The sequence below is a fragment of the Pan paniscus genome, chromosome 16, assembly GCF_029289425.2.
Source record: "Pan paniscus chromosome 16, NHGRI_mPanPan1-v2.0_pri, whole genome shotgun sequence".
Taxonomy (NCBI): domain Eukaryota; kingdom Metazoa; phylum Chordata; class Mammalia; order Primates; family Hominidae; genus Pan; species Pan paniscus.
The window spans coordinates 66,658,664-66,684,007 of NC_073265.2; the positions used below are offsets into that span (position 1 = coordinate 66,658,664).

Sequence of the window (25,344 nt, forward strand, 5' to 3'; positions counted from 1 at the left end):
ACAAAAAATTAGCCGGGCATGGTGGTGGGCACCTGTAGTCCCAGCTACTCAGGAGGCTGAGGCAGGAGAATGGCGTGAACCCTGGAGGCAGAGCTTGCAGTGAGCCAAGATCACGCCACTGCACTCCAGCCTGGGTGACGGAGCGAGACTCCGTCTCAAAAAAAAAAAAAAAAAAAGAGTATACATATGTGTCTTTACCAAACAAGAACATTAACTTTTTGTGCTTTGTGTACTTAAAACAAGCTTGGTTTTGTTTTTTGTTTTTTTCCTCCAAATAGAAAATTGACTGTCACTGAAAACACCTTTTCATATATCACAGGCCTTCTAGAGGGAGTAAGGCTTTACCAGCATTCCCCATCCCAGCTTATATGGACCCACCTTTTTACCGTTTCATAGTACACCCATGTCCCAGGAAATTGGGGAAGTACTCTACACTAAGGAAATAATTCCAGGTTTTATTGGATTACTTTAACTCTTAGTTCAGGCACTGGTCCAGAAGTTGTCTTACTTGGGCAATCACCTCCTTGTTTACTAATAATAAAAGCAGTGCTTAGATTGCCTCTGTAGGAGGGGCAACTTGGGACCAACAGGCACCATGAAAAAGCCAACGAGGTGGACTGTGACCTCAAAAGGCAACACTCTGCTTGTAAAATGACAAATTTTGCTTTGGAAGAGGAAGTGTTTTTTATTTTCCCTGCGTTATCACCGTGCTTTACAAAAACTGATATAAAATACTATTCTTAGATGTTTTGGTTTTGTGGAGTTTTTTTCTTCACAACACATTTTCCGTCCTAATATTGACAGTTCTCCATCAAGGTTCCATTGAGGGGGCAAAAGGCATATACAGTGATCCAATTGTCTAGCAAGAAATCTGAACTGTGCCAGTCTCTTTTGATGATCTAGTACTTCTGTGGTTTTTAAGAAGATATCTGATTTAAGTTTCTAAATTTTTACTTCAAAAAAACATGTACTATCACATAAGGAATTTGGAGAAAAAAATCATAACGATAGAAGATTAATTTTTGTTTCTAACTCTGGCCTCTTTTTCTCCCTTTTTATTTTTCGAAAACAGAGTCTCTACAAGGAAGATAACGGACTGTAAAATTCTATAAAGCAAAGCTACACATCACTTGACACCATACACCATCTTGGTTACATAATGAAGGTGATCAACAAATGTTTGTTGAAATATAAACTCTCTAGGCATTTGCATTAGATGGAGCCTGGATTATTTCTTTTGTGGCCAGAAAACCCCGCTATATTTAGCTTCAAAAAATTTGCAAGTAGTATATTGTTAGTACAAGTCACCCTTTTTTACTAAACTGATTACAAGACTACAGTTAAAGTATATGCAGGCCACAGTTTATAGATTCTAGTCCTGATGTTTTTTCCAGTTATTTTGAACTTAGAAACTAGCTTTACCTTCAAAATATATTAAGAATCTGACCACTTCTCACCATCTCTACTACTGCTATTCTGATCTAATTCTTCCAGCTGTTTTGTTGCAGTTGCTTCCCAAATGATTTCCTTACTTTCCCTTTTCCCTCTCCACCTTCATTCAGTCTGTTCTCAAAATAGCAGCCAGAATGATCCTATAAACATGTTAAATTTTATGCCTTATCTGCTGAAAACCTTCCAGTAGCCCCAGTTAGCTTTCAGACCTCATCTCCTTTTCCCACTAGTTCAGTCCAGCCACATTTGCCACCTCCTCAGTCACACCAGGTGGACTCCTTTGCACTAGTTGTTTCCTCTGCTAGGGCCACTCTTTCCCCACATACATGCATAGTTCTTTCATCTCCTTCTGGTCTTTTCCTAAAGATTACCTCAGTGAAGCCTTTCATGGCCTCTGTATATAAAATTGCAGACACCGCATTTCCTTGAACTGTTCCTAACCTCTTTCCCTGCTCTGTTTTTTCTTGGTACTTCAAACTATGTATCATTATTCATTTTACTTATTTTATCTTGTTTTTTGTCTGTTCCAGTACACTGTGAGCTCTATAAGGGCAAGGATCTTTCCCTGTTTTGGTCATTGCTGTATTCCCAATGCATAGAAAATGCCCAGGATAGTAGATAATATTTGTTGAATGAATGGATCAGTTTCTCTATAGTTTGGTTCCTAGGATAGCCTACCAACATTTTAAAAATCAATAATAAGGCCGGGCGCGGTGGCTCACGCCTGTAATCCCAGCACTTTGGGAGGCCGAGGTGGGTGGATCACAAGGTCAGGAGTTCAAGACCAGCTTGGCTATGATGGTGAAACCCCATCTCTACTGAAAAAAAAAAAAAAAAAAATTAGCTGGACATGGTGGCAGGCACCTGTAATCTCAGCCACTTGGGAGGCTGAGGCCGAGAATTGCTTGAACCAGGAGGTGGGGGTTGCAGTAAGCAGAAATCAAGCCACTGCACTTCAGCCTGGGCAACAGAGTGAGGCTCGTCTCAAAAATAAATAAGTAAATAATAAAATAAAGATCAATAATAGTCATAGGAGCCTGGGCTATCAATTTTAGGTCTAGAGAGCCATATTTTCTGTCCACCCCCACCCCAGTGCCCAGCCAAACACACCGCTCCTTATGCCCTTCTCTTGAAGCAGCAAGCCTTATGTTTAGACCCTAATTGCCTCTCCCTACCTCAACCCTCCCCTAAAACCTAAGTACTTAATTACTCCTAAATTGCCTCTTCTCTCTCCTCATCTTTTTCCCTCTCATCTCACATATAAAAACCTATGGTGAAAGAGTTTTTAACTGAATTTCACTTAACTGAACCCCAGTTAACTGCCTGGCAGGATTAGCCAGTGTTCTCATTCACACTGTAAAACATATTGATTAATGTCCACAGCCCACTGATTGCTTTTAGCTAAACGTTCACAGCTGGTAGACTACTCTCTAGTAAGCCTCTTTTCCTTCCTCCAGTTAAATTGTATGCATATCAAAGTCAGTTGTGTTTATTCCCAAACCTCTTTATACCAGTTCTCTGGCATAATAAAATACATAATTATAATATTCTAAATATATAATATGGCAATTTTAAAATGAATGAATGTTATATTTTAGAGCGCTTTTAGATTCACAACAAAAATGAGCAGAAAATACAGAGACTTCCTATATATTCCCTGTCCCCCCCCCACACACAGCCTCCCCAACTATCAATATCCCTGGCACCAGAATGCTACATTTGTTACAATCAATGAACCTATATTGACACATAATCACCATAGTTTAGATAGTGTCCATCACTCTTGGTGTTGGACAGTCTGTGAGTTTTGACAGATTTATAATGACATGTATCCACCATTGTATCACGTAGAAAGTTTCACTGCCCTAAAAATGCCGTGTTCCACCTATTCATCCTACTCCCCTGGCAACCACTAATCTTTTTACTGTCTCCATACTTTTGCTTATCCAGGATGTCAGATAGGTGGATGGATTCACAACATATGAGTTGAGTTTCCCTTATCCAAAATGCCTGGGACCAGAAGTGTTTCAGGCTTCAGATCTTTTCAGATTTATTTTTTATTTATTTATTTATTTTTTTGAGACAGAGTCTCGCTTTGTCGCCCAGGCTGGAGTGCAGTGGCACGATCTCGGCTCACTGCAAGCTCTGCCTCCAGGGTTCGCGCCGTTCTCCTGCCTCAGCCTCCCCGAGTAGCTAGGACTACAGGCGCCCACCACCACACCCGGCTAATTTTTTGTATTTGAGTATTTGCATACACATAATGAGATATGTTGGGGATAAGACCCAAGTCTAAACAGGAAATCCATTTATGGTGTATCCATTTACCTTACACATGGCTTGAAGGTAATTTTATAGCAATGATTTTATTAATTTTGTGTATGAAACAAAGTTTGTATACATTGAACCATGAGAAAGCAAAGGTGTCACTCAGCCACCCACATGTACAGTCTGTGATTGTTTGGCATCACCATTATTCCTCATTCAGAACTCATGTGCTACCAATAAGCAAATCATTCTCTTACACTTATTTGCACATAAGTACTTAACAGTAAAAAATGTGACATACCATTAATACAATGAAAAAATAATGTGTTCGGGGTAAGCAGTACAGTAGCATCACCAGTGCACCTGTGCGAGCTGTTAACAACAAACAATGGCAAGTTGAATAAACTAAGTATCGTGTTTTTATTGTGACCCATTACGTGAAGTCCCATGTGGAATTTTTGTATTTTGTATTTTCATACAATGAAGGAGAGCTCTTGTTCCACATCCTTGCCAGCATTTGGTGGTATCAGTGTTTGGGATTTAGGGCATTCTAATAGGTGTGTAGTGGTAGCTCACTATTGTATGAATTTCCTCTTGGGTCATCAAGTGGGCACTCAGGAAATTTCAGATTTTGGAGCATTTTGAATTTCTGATTTTCAGATTAGGGTTGCTCAATTTATATAGCCTTTTCAGATTGACTTCTTTCACTTAGTAATATGCACTAAGTTTCCTCCATGTCTTTCCATGGCTTCATAACTCATATCTTTTTAGCAGTGAATAATATTCTATTATCTGAATGTATCACAGTTCAGCCACTCACCTACTGAAGGACATCTTGGTTATGCCCAAGTTTTGGCAATTATGAATAAAGCTACTATAAACATCTGTGTGCAGGTTTTTGTGTGGACGTAAGTTTTCCATTCATTTGGGTAAATATTAAGGTAAGAAGTGCGGTTGCTGGATTGTATGGCAAGAGTATGTTTAATTTTGGAAAAAACTTCCTGTCTTTTGAAATGTCTGTACTGTTTTGTATCCCCACATAATGAAGGAGAGTTCCTATTGCTCCGCATCATTGTCAGCACTTAGTGGTGTCAGTGTTTGGGATTTTGGCCATTCTAATAGGTTTGTAGTGGTAGATCATTATTGTTTTAATTTGCAGTTATAGTTGGCCCTGTGTATCCTTGGGTTCTGCATCCACAAATTCAGTCAGTTTGGGGTGGAAAATACAGTATTCGAGAGACACAGAACCTATGGATACAGGGCCGACTTTTTGTAATCATGGGTTCTGCAGGGCCAATTGTGGGCATCTACAAATTTTGAGCTTGCAGTGTACTGGAACAGACAAAAAACAAGATAAAATAAGTAAAATGAAAAAAGATACATAGTTTGAAGTACCAAGAAAAAACAGAGCAGGGAAAGAGGTTAGGAACAGTTCAAGGAAAGGGGGTGTCTGCAATTTTATATACAGAGGCCATGAAAGGCTTCACTGAGCAAAATTGATGTTAAAGATTCAATACTTAGACATGAATATCTAACGTGAATGGAAAGTTGAAAATTCCAATACAGAATATACATCAATCGGCCATGTTCACTAAAGTAGACATGAACACTGACTCTATTGTTTGAAGATAGTCTCACTCCTTACAAATAATAAAGGAGAATGCATATATGAGGAAACATTTAGAGAATATATTGAGTGTCCCCCAGTTTCAGAGTTAATCCATTTAAAAGACACATAATCTGCAAAAGTGCCTTGCTTGAGCAATAAATAAATACTAATTGAATGAGGAGCCTCCTTCAGTTGAGGGGTAAGGTGTGGCTTTAGGCAAAGTCTGGCCACAATATTATCATGAAGCTGTGAAATACATAATTGTATTTGCTCATCAAATGCATATTTAACAAATGCCCATGATATGCTCAAAACCAGGCTGGGGGAAATTTAAAGGTAAACAAGGCACTGTTTATAACCTAACAAAACATATAACTAAGGGTTAGAAAAGACAAGTGTAGTACAGTGAGTCAAGTATTATGATGGGTGTTTAGTACAGAATGCTCTGGTAGTACATAAAAGGGGTATCTGATACATTCTTGATTGATCCAAGAACACATGCTGAAAGAAGACACATCTGAGATGAGATGTGAAGGATAAGAAAGTATAATTGGCCAAACAAGAGAGACTGGGGTACTAGGAAGTATTCCAACCAAAGACAACAAATGGCAGTTGCAGAGATGTAGAGGTCAGAGAATATGGTGCATTTTCTCAGAATGAATCAAAGACATAAATGTTAAGAGCTAAAATTATAAAGCTCTTAGAAGAACACATAAGGGTAAATCTTCACAACTTTGATTAGGCGGTAGTTTCTTAAATATGACACCTAAAGCACGAGCAACCAAAGAAAAAAAATAGATAATTTGTACTTTAAAGTTAAAAACGTTTGTATTTCAAAGACCACTATCAAAGTGAAAAGACAACCCAGAGAATGGGAGAAAAACATTTGAAAATAGTATATCTGATAAGTGTCTAGTATCTACAATATAAAAAGAACTCTTGCAATTTTGCAATAACAATACAGTTTTAACCCAGTTTTAAAAATGAGCAAAGGAGGCTGAGTGTGGTGGCTCACGCCTGTAATCTCGACACTTTGGGAGACTGAGGTGGGTGGATCTCTTGAGGCCAGGAGTTTGAGACCAGCATGGCCAACATGGCGAAACCCTGTCTCTACTAAAAATACAAAAATTAGCTGGGCATGGTGGTGCATACCTGTAATCCCAGCTACTACTTGGGAGGCTGACGCACAAGAATCGCTTGAACCCAGGAGGTAGAGGTTGCAGTGAGCCAAGATCACACCCGTGCACTCCAGCATGGACAACAGAATGAGACTCTTATCTAAAAAAAAATAATAATAATACAAAACACAATTTGAAATAGGATTTGAATAGACAGTTCTCCAAAACAGATAAACAAATGCACAATATGCATAAGAAAAAATGCTTAACAACATTACTCATTAGGAAAATATGAACCGAAATCACAATGAGATACCACTTCACATCTACTAGGATGGCTCTAATAAAAAAGACAATACCAAGTGTGCTGAGGATATGGAGAAATTGGAACCCTAATACGTTACTGGTATGAATGTAAAATGGTAGAGGTGCTTTGAAAAACAGTTTGATTTTCTCAAAATATTAAACATGGTGGTACCAGATGTTCCAGCAGCTCCACTCCTAGGTATATGCCCAAGAGAACTGAAAACATGTCCACACAAAAATTTATACACAAATGTTCATAAGCAGCAGCATTCATAATAACCAAAAAGTAGAAACAACCCAAGTCTATCAACTGATATGTGGATCAACAAAATGTGCAATAGCCATCCAGTATTAAATTATTCAGCCATAAAGCAGAATGAAATTCTGATACACGCTACAATGTGAACCTTGAAAACTTTATGCTAAGTGAGAGTAGCCAGACACAAAAGGCCACATATTGTATGATTCTATTTATATGAAATATCAGAATAGGTGCATTTATAAAGACAGAAAGTAGGCAGGCATGATGGCTCACGCCTATTATCCCAACAGTTCGGGAGGCTGAGGCAGGAGGATTGCTTGAGGCCAGGAATTCAAGACAGCCTGGGCAACATAGCGAAACCCTATCTCTACAAAAAAAAAAAAAAAATCAAAAATTAGCCAGGCGTGGTCCTAGCTACTCAGGAGGCTGAGGCAGAGAGATCACTTGAGACAAGCAGTTTGAGGCATCAGTGAGCTATGATTATGCCACTGCACTCCAGCCTGGGTGACGGAGCAGGACCCTGTCTCTTAAAAAAAAAAAAAAAACAAAGTAGATTAGTGGTTGCCCAGGCCTAGGAGGACTAGCAGGAAGGGAGAATGGGGATTGTTTGAATGGGGATTGTTTGCTAAAGGATATTGTGTTTCTTTTTGGGGTGATGAAAATGTTCTAAAATTGGTTAGGGTGTTGGTTGCACAACCTTGTAAATATATTAAAAACCACTGAGTTGTATGTAGTAAAGGGGTGAACTTTATGGTATATCAATTATATCTTCCAAAAAAAGCAATTTAGTATGCTTTTTGTCGTGAGTTGGGGTTGAGGAATGTGAAAAGATAATGCTGACTGAGTTGGAGGATTTGGGTGAGTTTGGTTGAAAAACTTTGACAGAGATAACATGGCAGTTGGGAAATATCCTAAGAACATACAAAGTGATTACTAAGAGCATAGACGGCCCAGTTGTGATTGGATACCGTACATTTATAGTAATACTCTTTATTTTGTCATTTTTTTCCTCCACCATCTTGAGCCAAAACTCAGCGTTGATCTACTTCTAGTGTATAGAAAGATGTAGTGCAAGGGAATTGAGTGTTGGCAAAAGAACATTTGCAATGTAGCCATCGAATCTAAGCTGGACAGAGAAGGGAAAATCAAGGGCCAATGAATAGAGGTTTGTATGGTTCAAGGTGAGTTGTAATAGGAGAATTAAGAGAGCTGAAATGATAGGAGATGGTGGCAAGAGATTTTTGGGTATGAGGTTGATATAACCAAGGAACCTGATGTTTTAAAGGAACCAAGGGTTTTGCATAAAGGCTGTAGTATGGAAAATGAGATTGAGATGGGCAGAATCCCACCTCTCAATTATGAAGTGTATGGTTGGAGAGGGAGTGGTGCAGAAAGAATATGCTGCATCTCTATGAAAAGACTTAGGGAAGTGGGGTTAGCATGTGTAAAGTAAGAAAAGGGCACTTGAAAAGAGCCAACCCCAGAAACCAGAAGTACAAATATGCTTCCAGCACTGTCCAACACATTTGGAATAACATAGTCACATTGGTGTGATCATCCCTATTATTGGGAAAGATTACTAGAGCAATCTTAGTTGAGGAACATTTCTTAAGTTCCACCTAATTTCCTTTGTTCTGGCCATATATTGACCATAGCAATGTTCTGATTATGATCTGGCCTACTAGATGACTACAGAGAGAAAATGTGTTCACTAGTTATTAAATATCTAGTACGCTTAATATAATTCTCATTACAATCTTTATAATCATCATTAAAATATTTTAAATTGGCACTCTTTTATATGTCAGGTTTTTTTCAGTGAGTGGTTAGTGTTAGAGGGAATTTTGGGATTTCCAAAGCTCAGGTCCAGACCCTGGTTCAAAGTGTTCTAAGTGGCAAAGTAATACCATTTTTGTGAGGCTTCCTGGTAGAAGCCTTCACTGGATAAGTCCCCTCTACTAGGAAACATCTGCATGATAGACCTGTTTATATAAAGTGCAGTGAAGAGCCAAACTTGTATATTGCTTTGCCTTTGAACAAATTTCTCCTTTCCTCATTTAGAGCAGCATTCATTACATTTCTTAAGTGCTTTGCATAAAATTTCAAAGTTCAGTGTGACCTCTGTACTGGGACATCATCAGGCACAGATGCTACATGTGAAGGGCTTTTGGCAATCAGTGGCTTGGTAGCCGTGATTCCTTTTGAATCACTCCCTCATGGACCATATGAAATGCATTCTCCCAGGATCCCAGACATATTCTTGGGAATCATTGTATTTTCCGACTTACTGGACTAGTTTAGAGGCCTTTGGGTTTCACTGCACTTTTCTTCATTTCCTTTTGTTGATCTTGGCCCCTTAACCTTCCACCCACTTTATTACTCATTTCTTAGGGACCTGACTACTCAGTAACACTGAGAAAATATATCTGAAACCATATGGGTTTGAATACAACAAACTTAAGAGAGGGAAAATAAAAAAGGAAAAAATGTGTGTTCTCTGAACTTCCTTTGTTTATATGATCTGTTTATATGTTGTTAAGGTTATGTTATCCAGCTGCCTCCCCACGTTTCAGAAATGACTAAAGATATCTGGAAAACACTCTAACAGGGTCATGTTGGCATAGTGGATGAAAAGACACTTCATTTGTCCCTCACCAGATAATATATCTTCTTTTGAGGCATGGGAGCAATGCCAGGAGCTTTAAATGCTGAATCTCAAGGTTCTTGAAAGGCCATTGACTTCTAGGGATACTTTTAGAAAGAAGCCAGTCAATCCCAGGCGTAGTGGCTCACACCTGTAATCCTAACACTTTGGGAGGCCGAAGTGGGTGGATCACTTGAGGCTAGGCGTTCAAGACCAACCTGGCCAACATGGTGATACCCCGTCTGTACTAAAAATACAAAAATTAGCTGGTGTGGTGGCACGTACCTGTAATCCCAGCAACTTGGGAGGCTGAAGCGCAAGAATCACCTGAACCTGGGAGGCGTGGGCAACAGAGCGAGACTGTCAAAAAAAAAAAAAAGAAGCCAGTCAAGTGAGTTCCTTAAGGTATATACCTGGCCATTTGAATGTTTGCTCACTATGGTTAGTCTGTATGGTATCTAACAGATATTACAGTTTTCTTTTGGTAAAATGAACATTGACATTGGTGTGAGGTGATGTTAGCAGCCCAGGCTTTAATCTGGCCTTTGTATTGTATAATGTGAATTAAAACTTAAGTACACTTGAGTCAGGGTTATTCAGTAAAACATGTGGAATGGAATTTTGTGGTATTTATTAGAGCTATTCCACTTGTAAACACCTTATCTTGAAGGAACTGAAAAGAGGTGGCAAGCATTCCTGCAGTAGAATAAAGTGCTTATGCTGGTTGAGTGAGAAGTTCCTCTCTACCTTCCATGCTCTACCTACTGTAATGGGTAATATTTGTACAGAGATGTATTTTTCCCATCAAGCTGTTTATGGAACTTGGCCTGCTAAATAACAAACTTAGAAGTGAGAATAAGTAAGAATAAGGAATAAAACATCAGTGTTATCTTTTGGAAATAAATCACTCCATTGAACATGGAGAATGTGGTCCTTGTGTCATCGGCATTTTCTTCATATTTCCACCTCAGTGGAGTGATCCTGGCTCTGCTTTGCTGCTGTGCTTTCCTTTTAATTGCTGTTTCACCAGGTCTCCTTAGCAGCAGCAGCGCCTGAAATAACTCCTGAGGAAGCTCCTAAGTGAATTCTCATAATTTGCTTCTCAATTCTCCCAGTTGATTGAGGCACTCTTTCTTGAGTGCTTTGCAGTTCTATGTAAGTGGCTGATGTTTGGGGTCACTGCTGAATGTTTTGTTTGAATATCCCTTTCATGATGAAGGGAAGACTGCTGCTTTTAACTACATGGGGTGATGCCCTTTGTGGTAAGCCTTGAAAGGCAAAAATCGTTTTTCATAGTGATATGCCGAATGAAATTATTTTCTTTGTCACTTTGTCCTTTTATCCTTTCAGTCTGATAACCTCAGTTCTTGTGATTTGTTTGTTTTCTTCAATTAAGCTTAGTTGTTTCCTGTACCCAGGTGCATGCTATTTCTGCTGTTGGTTATGATGGTGTGTGGAGCATATTTCTGACCTGGAAGTGTGGTTTCTTTGACTGAGAGCCACATCAGCATGCCTTCCATCCTCTACTCCCTTTGCATTATTTCCTTTTGGAGGGCTCAGTTTGCCATCATTTAATCTATAGATGATTCATCTGGGACTGAGAACTGGTAATGCTGTAATAACAATATCTTTCTTTATATAATACTCAATGCACTTACTACCTTAGATTTTCTCTGTTTATGGAGCACTTTCATTTTAATCTCTCACAATAACCCTTTGGGTTAAGTCAGCAATTTTGTCTTAGTCTAAGATGGTGAAATTGTAGCTCAAAGAGCTTAAAGAGCTTGCTCAGAGTGGCAGTGCTTCTGAGTTACCCTGCTTAACAATTTCTACAGGAAATGAATACTTTTGAAGATACTCTGGATAAATAAAAAGGAATTTTCCAAACCACATCCCATTTGTTAAAACCTAACTTGTTTTCAGTCTGGTCAGTTGATAAGACCAAGGTTAAAAGGCCCATTTACCATACAGTTTAAATTGATGTGTCCAAGTCAAGAAAATAAATATTTAGGTCAGTTTTTATTCTGTTGCTTATATGATAAAGTTCAAGAAGGCTGGCTCTTAAATTAGTGGAACTTGAAATGGAAGTAATTAAGCCATTAATTTTTTTTTATTCTCTTTTCCTTTCAGAGAGATGGAAAACTTGATGACTAGCTCCACCCTACCGCCCCTTTTTGCAGATGAAGATGGTTCCAAGGAGAGTAATGATCTGGCTACCACTGGGTAAGCAGCTGCTTTAGGACACTGGACTTCTCCATAGGCCTCAAAACAAAACTTCTAGCAAAGTAAGAGGTCCTAAAGAGGCAGTTTTATATCATAAGAATAGACGGTGCACTTGTTTCACTTTGCAAAGAGAGTGACAGCCATCATAAACCACTTTGTAATCTGCATTCAATTATCTTTTGCAGTGCTCTGGTTTTTGTGAACTGGTACAACAATATGTGGAATCTAGCAAACACTGGTGACTCCAGTTAAGAAAATTATATAGTCACCATTAAGGAAATACCTGCCACAGAGCTAGCTCTAAAAAACAAATGCATTTTTTCTGTTCAAATTACCACAGATATTAAAATAGTTTTTTCCCAAAGATCAGATTTTTTAATGTGGTTCTTTATTCAAGATGCTTAGTAAATTTAGCTGACTTCTGTTCCTTTCCCCATCCCACCCCCTTCTCCTTTCTGTGGGATCTTTTGACAAATATTTAAAGAGATATAGAAAAGGGTTAATAACAGTAGTCCACCTCTTCCCTTGAAAATCTCTGTTCCACTTGAATTTTTATCTTTTCTAGATGTTTAGAAGTTATTTGGCAAAGAGAAAGTGTGTTCACTAATAGACTGAAGTGCTAGCTAATCCCTAAGATGAATTATTTTAATATTCTTTAGAGCTCTTTAAAAAATAGGCTATACTTTGTAATTCTGTTTCCTTCCCTCACATTTATGTCTCACCTCGTTGATATCCGCCTTTGACCTCACTACTCAGATGAAAGTGTTCTCCAAGACTTTTCTAAAGACTGCTTAGTTGCTATATTTATTCAGTAAAAACTTTCTGAGTATCTGCTATGTGTCATTGTTCCAGGCATTAGATAGAAAGCATTGATCAAAATAGATAAAAATCATAGGCCTTTTAAAGTTCAAATTCTACTTGTTGAGTCAGACAATAAACAGGATAAATAAGTAAAACATATACTATGTTGATAAGAATTATAGTATAAAAAAAGAAAAAAGTGGAGAAAAGGGATAGGAAGGGCTTGGGGATGCAGTTTTAGACAGGATGGGCCAGAAAGTGTTTAATGAGAAAGTGACTTGAATAAAGACCTGAAGGAAATAAGGCAACTGGCATGCAGTTTTCTGGGGAAGATTATCCTAGACAGAGGGAGCAGTAGGTGCAAAAGCCCTGAGGCAGGAGAGTTTCCATCTTATCGAAATAGCCAGGAGGCCAGTGTGACTAGAGCAGCACATAGCAGCAGGAGAGGCAGTAGAGGACTACATCAGTCCTCCTCAAACATATGAATTGCCAAGAGAGCTGATGAAAATGCAGATTCTGATTTAGAAAATCTTAGGACCAGAGATTCTACATTTCTAACAAGCTCCCAGAGAATGCCAGTTCTGCTGGTATGAGGCCCATACTTTGGGTAAGAAGAGACTAGATCATAGGGATCAAAATATTTAGACATCAAAATAAACCCTTTAACTTTGAAGTGGAATAACATTGGAGGGTTTCACGCAGAATTATATGATCTGACTTACGGTTTTATAAGATCCCTCTGACTGTTGTATTGAGAATAGAGTGAAGGGAACAGGGGCTGGAACAAGGAGACCAGTTAGGGAGGCTCTTAAAATAATTCGAGAGACAGATGATAGCCTGAAGAACCATCATCTGGTGACTTTCACAAGAGTGTTTTTGGTGGAATAGTGGGGGTAAAAACCTCATTGGAGTGTGTTTCAAAGATAATGGGAATGAGGGGTAGTGAGAAGTATAGAATTCTAGATATATTTTGAAGGTATACCAAACAGAATTTGCCTGAAAGAAAGGATGAGCGCAATGTAAGAAGGGAGAAAAAAAGCAGTCAAAGGCAACTCAAAAGTTTTGGCCAAAGCAACTGGAGGGATGGAGTTGCCATTAGCTTAGATAGGGAAAACTGAACAAGTGTGGGAGGGAATTGTAGGAGCTCAGTTTTGGAAATTTTACATTAAAGATGCTTATTAGATATCTAAGTGGAGATGTCAAATAGGCACTTTGATATCAGGTTCTGCTATTAGGGGAAGTTTAGGCGAGACAGAGAAAGTTGGGACTTATCAGCATATAACATTCAAAGCCATGAGACTGAATGAGATCACCAAAGAAATGAGCACTCTGTAGATGGAAGAAAGAAGAGCTCTAAAGCCTGACCTCTGGGATACTCCATCATTTAAAAGTCAGACAGAGGCCGGGTGCAGTGGCTCACAACCTGTAATCCCAGCACTTTGGTAGACTGAGGTGGGTGGATCACTTGAGGTCAGGAGTTCGAGACCAGCCTGGCCAACATGGTGAAACCCTGTCTCTACTAAAAATACAAAAATCAGTCAGGTGTGGTGGCACGTGCCTGTAATCTCAACTACTCGGGAGGTTGAGGCAGGAAAATTGCTTGAACCCAGGTGGCGGAAGTTGCAGTGAGCTGTGATCGTGCCACTGCACTCCAGCCTGGGTGACAGAGCAAGCTCCATCTCAAAAAAAGAAAAAGAAAAAAAAGTCAGAAAGAATAGGAAGAATCAACAGAGTCTAAAGTGAGTTGCTAGAAAGGTCGCAGAAAAGCCAGAAGAGTGAAGGGTCCTAGAACCCAAGTGAAAAAAAAAAGAATTTCAAGGGAAGGGAAAAGATCAACTGTGTCAGATGCTTCTGGTACATCAGGTAAGATGGGGGCTGAGAAATGACACTGGATTTAGCATGGGTGTCATTGGTGGCTTTGACAAGAGTTACAAGCACATATCTCCTTTGAAGTGGACTTAAGGGAGGAGAAGTCAATAAGTATAAACAAGTTATTTCCAGGGGTTGTGCTATAAAGGAAAGGAGAAAAATTGGGACCTTAACTGGAAGTGGGATGGAGTTTTTTTCTTTTCATTTTGTTTTGTGTTAAGAGAATTAATATCATACGTATATGCTGATTGGACTGATCCTGTAGAGAGAAAAGAATTGGTATTGCCAGAAAGGACAGAATTGCTGAAAATCTGCCCCTGAGTAGGCAAGAGGGTGTGAGATCAAGGGTGCAAATAGAAGGGTTGTTGGCTTTAGCTAGGAACATGGATAATTTATTCATGGTAACAAAAGATCCCCCTTTTTTCCAGTCTTCATCCAACTTGTCATCAAGAAGGCATGTGATGCCTTTGGCCATTCCTGTCCACTTAAGTCAGGGATTCATGGGATTGTGAATTCCCATGTGAATTCCCAAGTGATTCCTGTCCACTGAAGTCAGGGATTCATAGGATTGCTACTCTTTCCCAAACCTAGTTCTCATATTTTACCAAAATAAGAATTTACAAGAATTAGTAACTTAAAAATTGATGGCACAGTTGAAATGAAAATGACAGTGAAAGAACAAGTTGCCTAACACATCTAAAATGATTGAAATATTTGGAAAACAGCACTGCAGAGATCAAACTGGATCTCGATGGTACCTCTTTTCAGAGAAAATGATTGGCATTGATTTCATAGCTTCTTTTACTTACTCTTTTTTAAAGGACCTCAAAAATGTAGGAACCTCCTGCTAAAATCATCTATTATGTTTCCTAGAAAGGGTCAGAAAAGTTTAATTTCTTTCAGTCCCAGGACAGTCTGCTTCCTGTTTTCATCCATTTCTCGGTCCACTATAATCTGGAATTTATTCTCATAATTCCACTAAAACTATACTTAACTAAAATTGCCAGTGACCTTCAGGTCTTCAAATTTAGCAGACACTTTTTGGCCTATCTTATTTAACATCTGCAACTTTTTACTTGATTAGCCACTACCCTTCTCAAAAGTCTTCCTGCCTTGGCCTCTGCAATCGTCTTCTCTCCAGTTATCTTAATGCCCTTCTCAGTCTCCTTTCCTAGTTTTTCTACCTTGCTCATACAATGATATTGCTTCAGCTGAGTTCTATCCTGACTTTTCCTTCTTCTCACTGTCTTTCTGGAGAATATCTAGCACTGCCCATTATTTCCATGGGCTAATGCTTCTCGAGTCTATCTTTATGCCCTTTTGTTCCACTTCTGTTCTCCTGGGGCATGTTTCCAGTTGTCTGTGGTACATTTCTACTTAATTATGCTACAGGTGTTTCAAATTTATCATTTTCTTGTGTGTCTGTCCACACACACACACACACACACACCCTGTTTTTACTTTGATTAATATTAAGTACATAATCATCAATTGGAAACCTCAGAATTATCTTTGACTCTTCTTTTCTTTCACTATTAAAGTCAATCGGTCATTAAATTCTCTCCATTCTACCTCTTTTTTCTTTTTCTTTTTCTTTTTCTTTTTTTTTTTTTTGAGACTGAGTCTTACTCTGTCACCCAGGTTGGAGTGCAGTGGCATGATCTTAGTTCACTGCAACCTCCCCTTCCCAGGTTCAAGCGGTTCTCCTGCCTCAGCCTTCTGAGTAGCTAGGATTACAGGCACTGCCATCATGCCCAGCTAATTTTTTTATTTTTAGTAGAGACGGGGTTTCACCATGTTGGCCAGGCTGGCTTTGAACTCCTGACCTCAAGTGATCCACCTGCCTTGGCCTCCCAAAGTGCTGGGATTACAGGCGTGAGGCACCACACCTAGCCATTCTGCCTCTTAAGTATCTCTTAGCTGTCCTTCTGCTCAGAATCCTGCCTGCCTTTGTCTCTCACTTAATCTATTACAGTAACCTCTTGATAGTCTCCCTTTCTCCTTTTATACCAAGTTCTTTCTATCTGGAATCGTGTTGTTTACCTTGATGAATACATACTCATCTTTTAGGACCTCCTCTATAAATTCTTTCTTAACATCCCTCCATACATATAAAATTCATCATACCCTCTACCATACCTCTATGGTACTTTTAACAAGCCTTTATTTTAGTACTTATGTTGCATTGTAATTATTCCCTATAACACTATGGGTTGTGCATTCTTTCAGAATAATGACTGAATATTACTCTATTATCCATCTTTCTACCGCTCTTGACTTCCCAACTCCTCCTTCGATCAAAAACAAAAACAAAAATACTCACTAGCACATGGTGTTACCTTTCCTTCTATTCCTTCGTCCACATGTAATAAGATAAGTCCATCTAAGACCCTACCATTATCTGTACCTTCTTGTGTTCACTCTTCAGAAGGGTGAGATCTGGTTTGCTAACTCATCTGGAATAGTATAGTGGGAGCAGGAAGTAAGTACATCTGTCTGATTTATTAACATGTATACCTGAACTTACTTAACTTGATAGTATTGTTCTTAGATGATCTGATTGTCACTAAATGCTATAATCCAAGAAGAAATAGCCAATGAAATGTACCGTTAAGAGATTTTTCTTACACCCTTTAAGAACTCTTTTGTGATAGTTGGCAAACTGCCTCTACAACTCCCATTGCTATTCACTTTTTTCATTAATAGTGTTTTCCCTTTACATTGGAGATACATGAAAGGTAGCATGTAAAAGTCAGATTCTACTGCATATTCAGAGCTAAAACATGAAGTCTGTGTTGAGAGGAGATCATCTTTTTGGAAGAAGATTATAGTTGTTTTTGGTAGGAGATGTCTCGATGGAACTGACCTGGTTTAATCAAGCACTGAAACCAGTTTTTTTAAAACGCCCTGTAACGTCTGTGAATACGTTGTTTACATTTATACAGATTATTGGGGGAATTAATTCAAGGACTGGCATGTGCTTTTGCTGGCAGGGAAATTTATCTAGAACCTTAGTAAATAGGTGGAGTTTTTGTGTTGTTGATACTTCTGCCTATTATTCAGGTTAAATCACCCAGAGGTTCCATACAGTAGTGGCGCCACATCCTCCACCAACAATCCAGAATTTGTGGAGGATCTCTCCCAAGGTCAGTTGCTTCAGAGTGAGTCTTCAAATGCAGCAGAAGGCAATGAACAGAGGCATGAAGATGAGGTAAGCTGAAGTATCTCCTTCTGTTCCTATCCTCTGAAACTTCTGAAGAAGCAGTCACAAGGAAGGTATGTTGATCAAGGTGTTCATATGACCTTCTTATATTCTTAGGCTGATACCTGCAAAATTTTGTTTTCTATTTCTTGTTTTATACGGAACCATATTAATAATTTTAATGACATAGACAGGTAGACTCTTTTTTCCCTGTTCCCTAAGAAATGTATACTTACCTCATATTAGATGTTGAACAAATACTTGTTGAATGAGTGAATGATTTAATCATTAATAAGTAACTAATGAGAAGTGTACATGCCCTTGCTCAAGGCTCTGCTCAGCAAGCCCTGCTGCATGGAGCCCTATGTGCCCAAAGGATTCATACTACTTACCAAATCTTTCACCCTCCCATAGGGGGTAACTTTCCTTAACTCACACAAAGGCGTATGAGCCTGGGCAGTCATGCCCTTGTTGGACTTTCAGTGTTTCTTACAAATAACTGATTACATTGTCAGTGTTTTAAGGCACTCTTTTTTTTTTTTTAAGCCAATAAAGAGTGCCACCATTGATATTTGTCTTTTTTCTTATTTTAAAAAAGCTGGCCGGCCATGGTAGCTCATGCCTGTAATCCTAGCACTTTGGGATGCCAAGGCAGGCGGATTACCTGAGGTCAGGAGTTCAAGACTAGCCTGGCCAACATGGTGAAACCCCGTCTCTACTAAAAAATACAAAAAATTAGCCAGGTGCAGTGGTGTGTGCCTGTAATTCCAGCTGCTCAGGAGGCTGAAGCAGGAGAATCTCTTGAACCCGGAGGCAGAGGTTGCAGTGAGCCAAGATAGCGCCACTGAACTCCAGCCTGGGCTACAGAGCGAGACTTCGTCTCAAAAAAAAAGAAAGAAGAAAACAACTAATATTTTTTTTATCTATCCTATTGGCATTTTTAAAGATTATAATGAATGCTTAAAGCTTCTTAAATACCTTGAAATTAAATTGTTTTGTTGTTTTTTTTTTTTTTTTTTTGAGGTGGAGTCTTATTCTGTTGCTCAGGCTGGAGTGCAGTGGCACAATTTCAGCTCACTGCAACCTCTGCCTCCCAGGTTCAAGCTGTTCTCCTGCCCCAGCTTCCCAAGTATCTGGGATTACAGGCGCATGCCATCATGCCCGGGCAATTTTGTATTTTCAGTGGAGATGGAGTTTCCCCGTGTTGACCAGGCTGGTCTCGAAATTCTGACCTCAAGTGATCCGCCTGCCTTGGCCCTCCAAAGTGCTGGGATTACAGGTGTGAACCACCGTGCCAGCCCACAGTAGCTTTAATGTAACTAGGTTGTAAAAAAGAAAAACCTATACCAAATACATAATTCGCCCAGTGGTGAATTATACCATTTTATATATATTTGGAGGAGTAGAGTACTACAATTAGTATTTAGATATTTTTGTCCTTGTTTATTTATCTTTCTCTTGTCTGAAATAAGAATTCTTGTATCCATGAAATATTAACTGATAGGGCTGTGTGTATTTGTAAAATTATGAAGTAAAAATATTATGTACCTTACATCTTATTTAAAGGGCCAAGAAAAAAGGCTGTGGTGAAACATCAGTGGTACCTCAGTCCTTTTCACTTCTTTAGTTTTTTTCAGAGGTGATTCAATCTTTTGATTTACCTGGTAACTCAACATATAAAGACCTCTGACTATAAAATGTACATCTAGGCTGGTGCAGTGGCTCACGCCTATAATCCCAGCACTTTGGGAGGCTGAGGCTGGTGGATCACCTGAGGTCAGGAGTTCGAGACCAGCCTGATCAACATGGCAAAACCCCATCTCTACTGAAAATACAAAAATTAGCTGGGTGTGGTGGCACATGCCTGTAATCCCAGCTACTTGGAAGACTAAGGCAGGAGAATCACTTGAACCTGGGAGGCGGAGGTTGCGGTGAGCCGAGATAGCGCCATTGCACTACAGCCTGGGCAAGAAGAGCAAAACTCTACCTCAAAAAAAAAATTAAAATAAAATATACATCTAAAGGAACAAATTGTCAAGCCAAAGACCTCGTCTTCATTTCAGATATATTATACTTACTGAAATTTTTCTGAGACTTAGATATTAATTTAGTATCTATCTGCTATGCTATGCTATCTGCTATCTGCTATGGGAAATAAGCTAGTCTTTGAAAGTTATCAATGAGCAACTCCCATTGTGAGTTATTTTTAATTTCTGCTACAACTTGTTTCTTCTTTTGCCTGGTGCACGTGACACCATCTTACTCTAATCTAACAACGTCTGCCTCCCTGCCACAATGCTGCATGTGCTGCTGTATTTCCCATTTGGATACTCTCCTGTCAGGAATCAGGACCTGACAGTTGTCTGTGGGACAGTCATATGCATATGAAGGTCAAAGCTGAGTGATCATGGCACCTCTTATTCTCATACATTGAGATTAGCACAAAAATAGCCCTTTAGTGTAACATTTTGTAGTGTGATACATAAAAGAGGTTGCAAGTGAAGCATCTGGAGTTCCTCGAAAATTGCATTGCTGTCATTTGTATATTACCTACAACAGATATGGAGAGCTTTGAATATCCAGGGCCAAATTGCAACTCTTAATCCTGTTTTGTTTGTTGTTGTTTGTTTTTGTTGTTGTTGGGTTATTTTGGGAGATGGTTGTTGTTTGGTTTTTGGTTTTTTATTTTGTTTTGTTTTGTAGCAACGAAGTAAACGAGGAGGTTGGTCCAAAGGAAGAAAGAGGAAGAAACCTCTTCGAGACAGCAATGCACCCAAATCCCCCCTTACAGGATATGTTCGGTTCATGAATGAGCGTCGAGAACAACTTCGAGCAAAGAGACCAGAAGTCCCATTTCCAGAAATCACAAGGATGTTAGGCAATGAATGGAGTAAACTGCCTCCTGAGGAAAAACAGGTAATTGTTCCTATTCCTGACTCTTTGTTTGGTTTTGATTATATCTCAGAAATAACTTATATAAGAAAAGCAAAGAGGATGGACAGTTGATTCTGCAATTTTGTCACAGTGCCTAGGAGACCAGAATAGCAGGGTCCATCATAGCAATTTTCTCTAGCCTAGTGATTTTTAAACTATTTGCTAGAGGGGTGTGAGCAGGGAAGGAGTCTAGGACTCCCCTCAACCAAAGCAGCACCACTTTTTATACGCTGAGTTCACATAAGATTGTTTTAAGTGGTTCAGTATTAAGAAATCTCTCAATAAAATGTATTCCACTGAGTTAAATGAAAAGTCATGAATTAAATGAGAAAAAGTCACTTGACACAATTCTGCAGTTCACATAAGATTTTTAAGAAAAAGTGTTACTGCTTTAATACTTTTTTTAACTAGAGTTCTGGCAAATTAACCTACTATTGAAAATAAAGCAAGAACAACTTGAATTCTTTCTCCTCTAAGACAGAAACTAACCTGATGGGCAAACTGAAATGAATCCGTTCATTAGAGAGATTTGAAAGGAATTAAGGACAAGATAGCCATGAGCTGGTTGAAGTACCACTAAAGCTGAGCAGTGGTCATGGTTGTGGGAGCTGCTTTGGGTTAAAAGTTCCCAGCATTCCCAGCATCTGAAAGATATCTGTATTTCTTTTACGTCTTAAACTATTTTATGACTTACACTTTTTAAAAAGGATTCCAGACACACTAAAACCAAATGGAGAAATACTCTCCTGGGAATTAATTGAATTCAGAAATTTTCAAAGAGATCAGATTCAGTTGCAACTTTTGAAGCTCTTTGTTTGTGGTAGCAAGCTAGTAGAAAGCAGTGAATATCATCCATTGTTTTGGCGCTACTGTATAAAAGGATAGTGGGCTGTACATACTATGCTATTCTTTTCTTTTTTATTTTTCTTTATTTTAAAATTAATATGTGCTCATTATTCTCTTTTCAGAGAATACAGAAATGTATAAACAAAAATGTAAAAATAACAGTGCTTATTTCTTGGGATAACCACTATTACGTAGGACAAAGGTTTTGTGTTTGTTTTTTTTTTAACTTTTTTGGAAATAATTTCAAATACACAAAAAGTTACAAACATAAAAATAATACAAAGAACATCCCAACACTCTTTACCCAGATTCACCTATTGTTAACACATTTTATTCCATTTCTCCATTTGCATATGCACTTATATGCTCAGTCTTTCTTATACTTTTGCATGCTCAGTCTTTCTCTCTCTCTCTCTCTCTGTCACACACACACACACACACACACACACTTGCATGTGTACACCCAGACACACACAAAATTTTGTTTTAATCATGTGAGGATAAATTATATACATTGTACCCCTTTACCCCCAGGATATTTCAGTGTGTATGTCAAAGAATATTTTCTTATATAACCATAGTGTAGTCATCAATTTCATAATTTTTCATTAACAGTGCTTTAATCTGTCATCCATATGTTGACTGAATGTCATTTCTTTATAACATTTTTCCCTTCCAAAACAGGTTCCAGTCTAGGGTCAGGTTTTGTGTTTAGTAGTCAAGTTTCTTTAGCTTAAACTGGGATATTTCCATAATCTTTCTTTTTCTTTTATAACATTGATTTTTTTAAAAATACAGTTCCCTTCTGCTTCCCCCGCTGCTTTTACCTTTAACAGAACATTGCTCATTGTGTATTTTTCAGATGTTTCCTTGTGATTAGATTGAGGTTGCGCATTCTTGGTGGGATTACTTGCATAGGTGGTGGTGTGCTCTCAATATGTCACATATGCAGGCACACAATGTCCTTTTGTTTCTCACTAGTAATGTTAATTTTGCTTACCTGGTACATTATTTAAATTCTCCTTTGTCATTAATAAGTAATCTGTGGGGAGACGATTTAAGAACATGCAAACAGCCTGTTTTACATCAACATTTTCCCCTAGATTTAGCATCCATTGATTATTTTTGCCTGATTTAATCTTTATCATTATGGTTACAACGTGATGATTTTTCCAACTCCAGCACTCCCTTCACATTTACCAGGTAGCCTTCAGCATTCTAATCTAAGCAAGATCTTGGCTTACTGCAACCTTGACCTCCTGGGCTCAAGCACCCCTCCCACCTTAGCCTCCTAAGTAGCACACACCACCAAAACTGGCTAATTATTTTATGTTTTGTAGAGATGGGATCTCACTTTGTTGCCTAGGCTGGACTCAAATATCTGGGCTCAAGCAGTCCTCCTCTTGCCTTGGCCTCCCAGCATCCTGTGATTACAGATATGAGCCACCATGCCCAACCCCCTACCCCCATTTATTTATTTGTTTGTTTGTTTGTTTATTTTTTGAGATGGAATCTTGCTCTGTCGCCCAAACTGGAGTGCAGTGGCACAATCTCGGCTCATTGCAACCTCCACCTCCCAGGTTCAAGCGATTCTCTAGCCTCAGCTTCCCAAGTAGCTGGGACTACAGGCGTGCACCATCACACCCAGCTAATTTTTGTATTTTTAGTAGAGATGGGGTTTCAGCATGTTGATCAGTGTGGTCTTGAACTCCTGACCTCAAGTGATCCACCCACCTCGGTCTCCCAAAATGTTGGGATTACATGCGTGAGCCACCACGCTCAGCCTCTACCCCCATTTATTGTATTTGTATGGTAACAAATCATTGGTATTGTGTCTGTTATAAATCATACGAATAATAGTATGAAGTTTTTTCTACTAGTTTATAATTTATTACTGTACTTAATTATTTTGGTGCTTAAATTGTACCAGATTTGGCCAGTTGAGTATCCCCTACATCTGGCTCTTACGCGGGACAAGGTGTTTAACATAATTTGAGTGTGTTTTCTGTTCATTTAGAAGCAGTATTTTTATACTTTCTTATACTTCATTTTGATGAATGAAAAGGGCAAAGCATTAAACAAAATAATCCTGGTAGATCAATGAACTTTGTTTAAATAATTAATAGCACAAAGCAATCAAAGCATGTAGATATAGGTTCTCTCAGAGTAGTCCATTTTTAGGTCCATAGGATGAGGTCATTATTTTTATGTTCTTTGTGTCTCCCAGCTTCATTGCTCCAACCTCCTGGCTCTTAAAGGGCCAATTGATGTATGACATCATCCCCTCAAAATGGGCTGGAGACAGCAAAACAAAGTAATATTCTGTTCCTTCCCCTGGGAAGACTAAGTGTGCCTATGTGGTGTGCACATTTCATGAGGATGACTCTAGTGGCCATATAGAGTTCTATCTATAGAGTTAGAAGAATAACTCTAATCATCTTCATGAATTTTTTATAAGAATGATCTCAATAGAACTTGTCTTCATTAGGTTAGAAAAGGCAATAAATATTCTAAAAACTCATAATGACCTATTTACTTTTATAATTGAGAGGTTATATTTTATTCTATTCATACAACTCTTGTTTTTCTGATTCTTTTTTAAGGCATATTCCCTATATTCTTTTCTTCCCATGTTGTAATTGTCCTGTTTTCTTCAAATAGGTAATTTAATTTTATTTAAATAGGATCTCATTTTCTTGAAAATAATTCTGTATTTCTTTCCTAGCGCTACCTTGATGAAGCAGACAGAGATAAGGAGCGTTACATGAAGGAACTGGAACAGTATCAGAAAACAGAGGCCTACAAGGTCTTCAGTAGGAAAACCCAGGACCGTCAGAAAGGCAAATCTCATAGGCAAGGTATCAAAACCAGAACCAAATGTATTTGTAGTTTGTTGTGGGTAATGGAGTGTCATAAAGCCAACTGTTAAGAGTGGTAACTATAAAAGATGTGTTTCTGTTTTTTCTCCACTATCCAGTATTCACTTACAAGCATTATCTTGAAATTTTATTAAAATCACATTGCTCTCATTTAGAAATTTCAACTGGGTTTCCATGTCTATTATCAATGATTTTGACTTGTCCTCCGAGACCCCTGTTAGTTGCCTGCCCTTCTTTTCCTGATTCCCAGTTTAGGCATTTCTCTACCTGTAAGCAAGCCTATCTACAAAATTATATCGGTAACTTGCCTTTAACACTTATAAGCCGATTAATAAAGCCTTAAGGAAAAATATCATATGTTATGAGAATCTACAAGCAGGTTTTATAGTTTGGCACAGTCGTATACTTGGGTTTTGTTATTGCTTTCTTTTAAAATGTAATGTTCTCTTATTCTTTTATATTTTTAGATGCAGCCCGGCAGGCCACTCATGATCATGAGGTAATTAGCCATCTGTCTACATATCATATATATGTATTTATAATAATGTTGCTTTTTGAAATGCTATTGGATTTTTTTTTTTTTTAATGAATGGCAAAGTATTTCCTATCTTGTAATTCAGATTAAATGAGATACTTTAGCTTGGGGGTTCTTAGCATATGGCAGACACTTATGTTGTGTGTCTGTCATTGAACTACAGCCCCTAACCTCAATCCTTTCCTGTGATCTAAGAATTTTATTGGCTTTAAATGCCAAAGATGGCTGGAATTTGGAATGAAGTATAGAAATGAGGGCTAGCTGAAAGCTATAACTTGACCATAGTTTATCATCACCAAATACTTAAATCTGACTCTCAGAAAAGTTGTTATTTAAAGAATCCAGCATTTGCTTAAAACGAACTGTTCAACTGCAATGTCGATAGAGCACAAGCGACAG

General features: G+C 38.5%; 1 protein-coding gene across 2 annotated transcripts in view; it reads left to right on the plus strand.

The window, feature by feature from the left end:
* Window positions 1-25,344, plus strand: part of HMG20A (high mobility group 20A) — a 103,053-nt gene that overhangs the window by 26,391 nt on the left and 51,318 nt on the right. For both annotated transcript variants that reach the window (XM_003811130.5, XM_055098435.2), the window contains exons 2-6: window positions 11,787-11,879; window positions 17,613-17,760; window positions 20,455-20,667; window positions 24,257-24,389; window positions 24,878-24,909. In XM_003811130.5, the coding sequence (XP_003811178.1) occupies window positions 11,791-11,879; window positions 17,613-17,760; window positions 20,455-20,667; window positions 24,257-24,389; window positions 24,878-24,909 (615 nt within the window). In that variant the 5' untranslated portion in view covers window positions 11,787-11,790. The remainder of the gene's footprint in view (window positions 1-11,786; window positions 11,880-17,612; window positions 17,761-20,454; window positions 20,668-24,256; window positions 24,390-24,877; window positions 24,910-25,344) is intronic.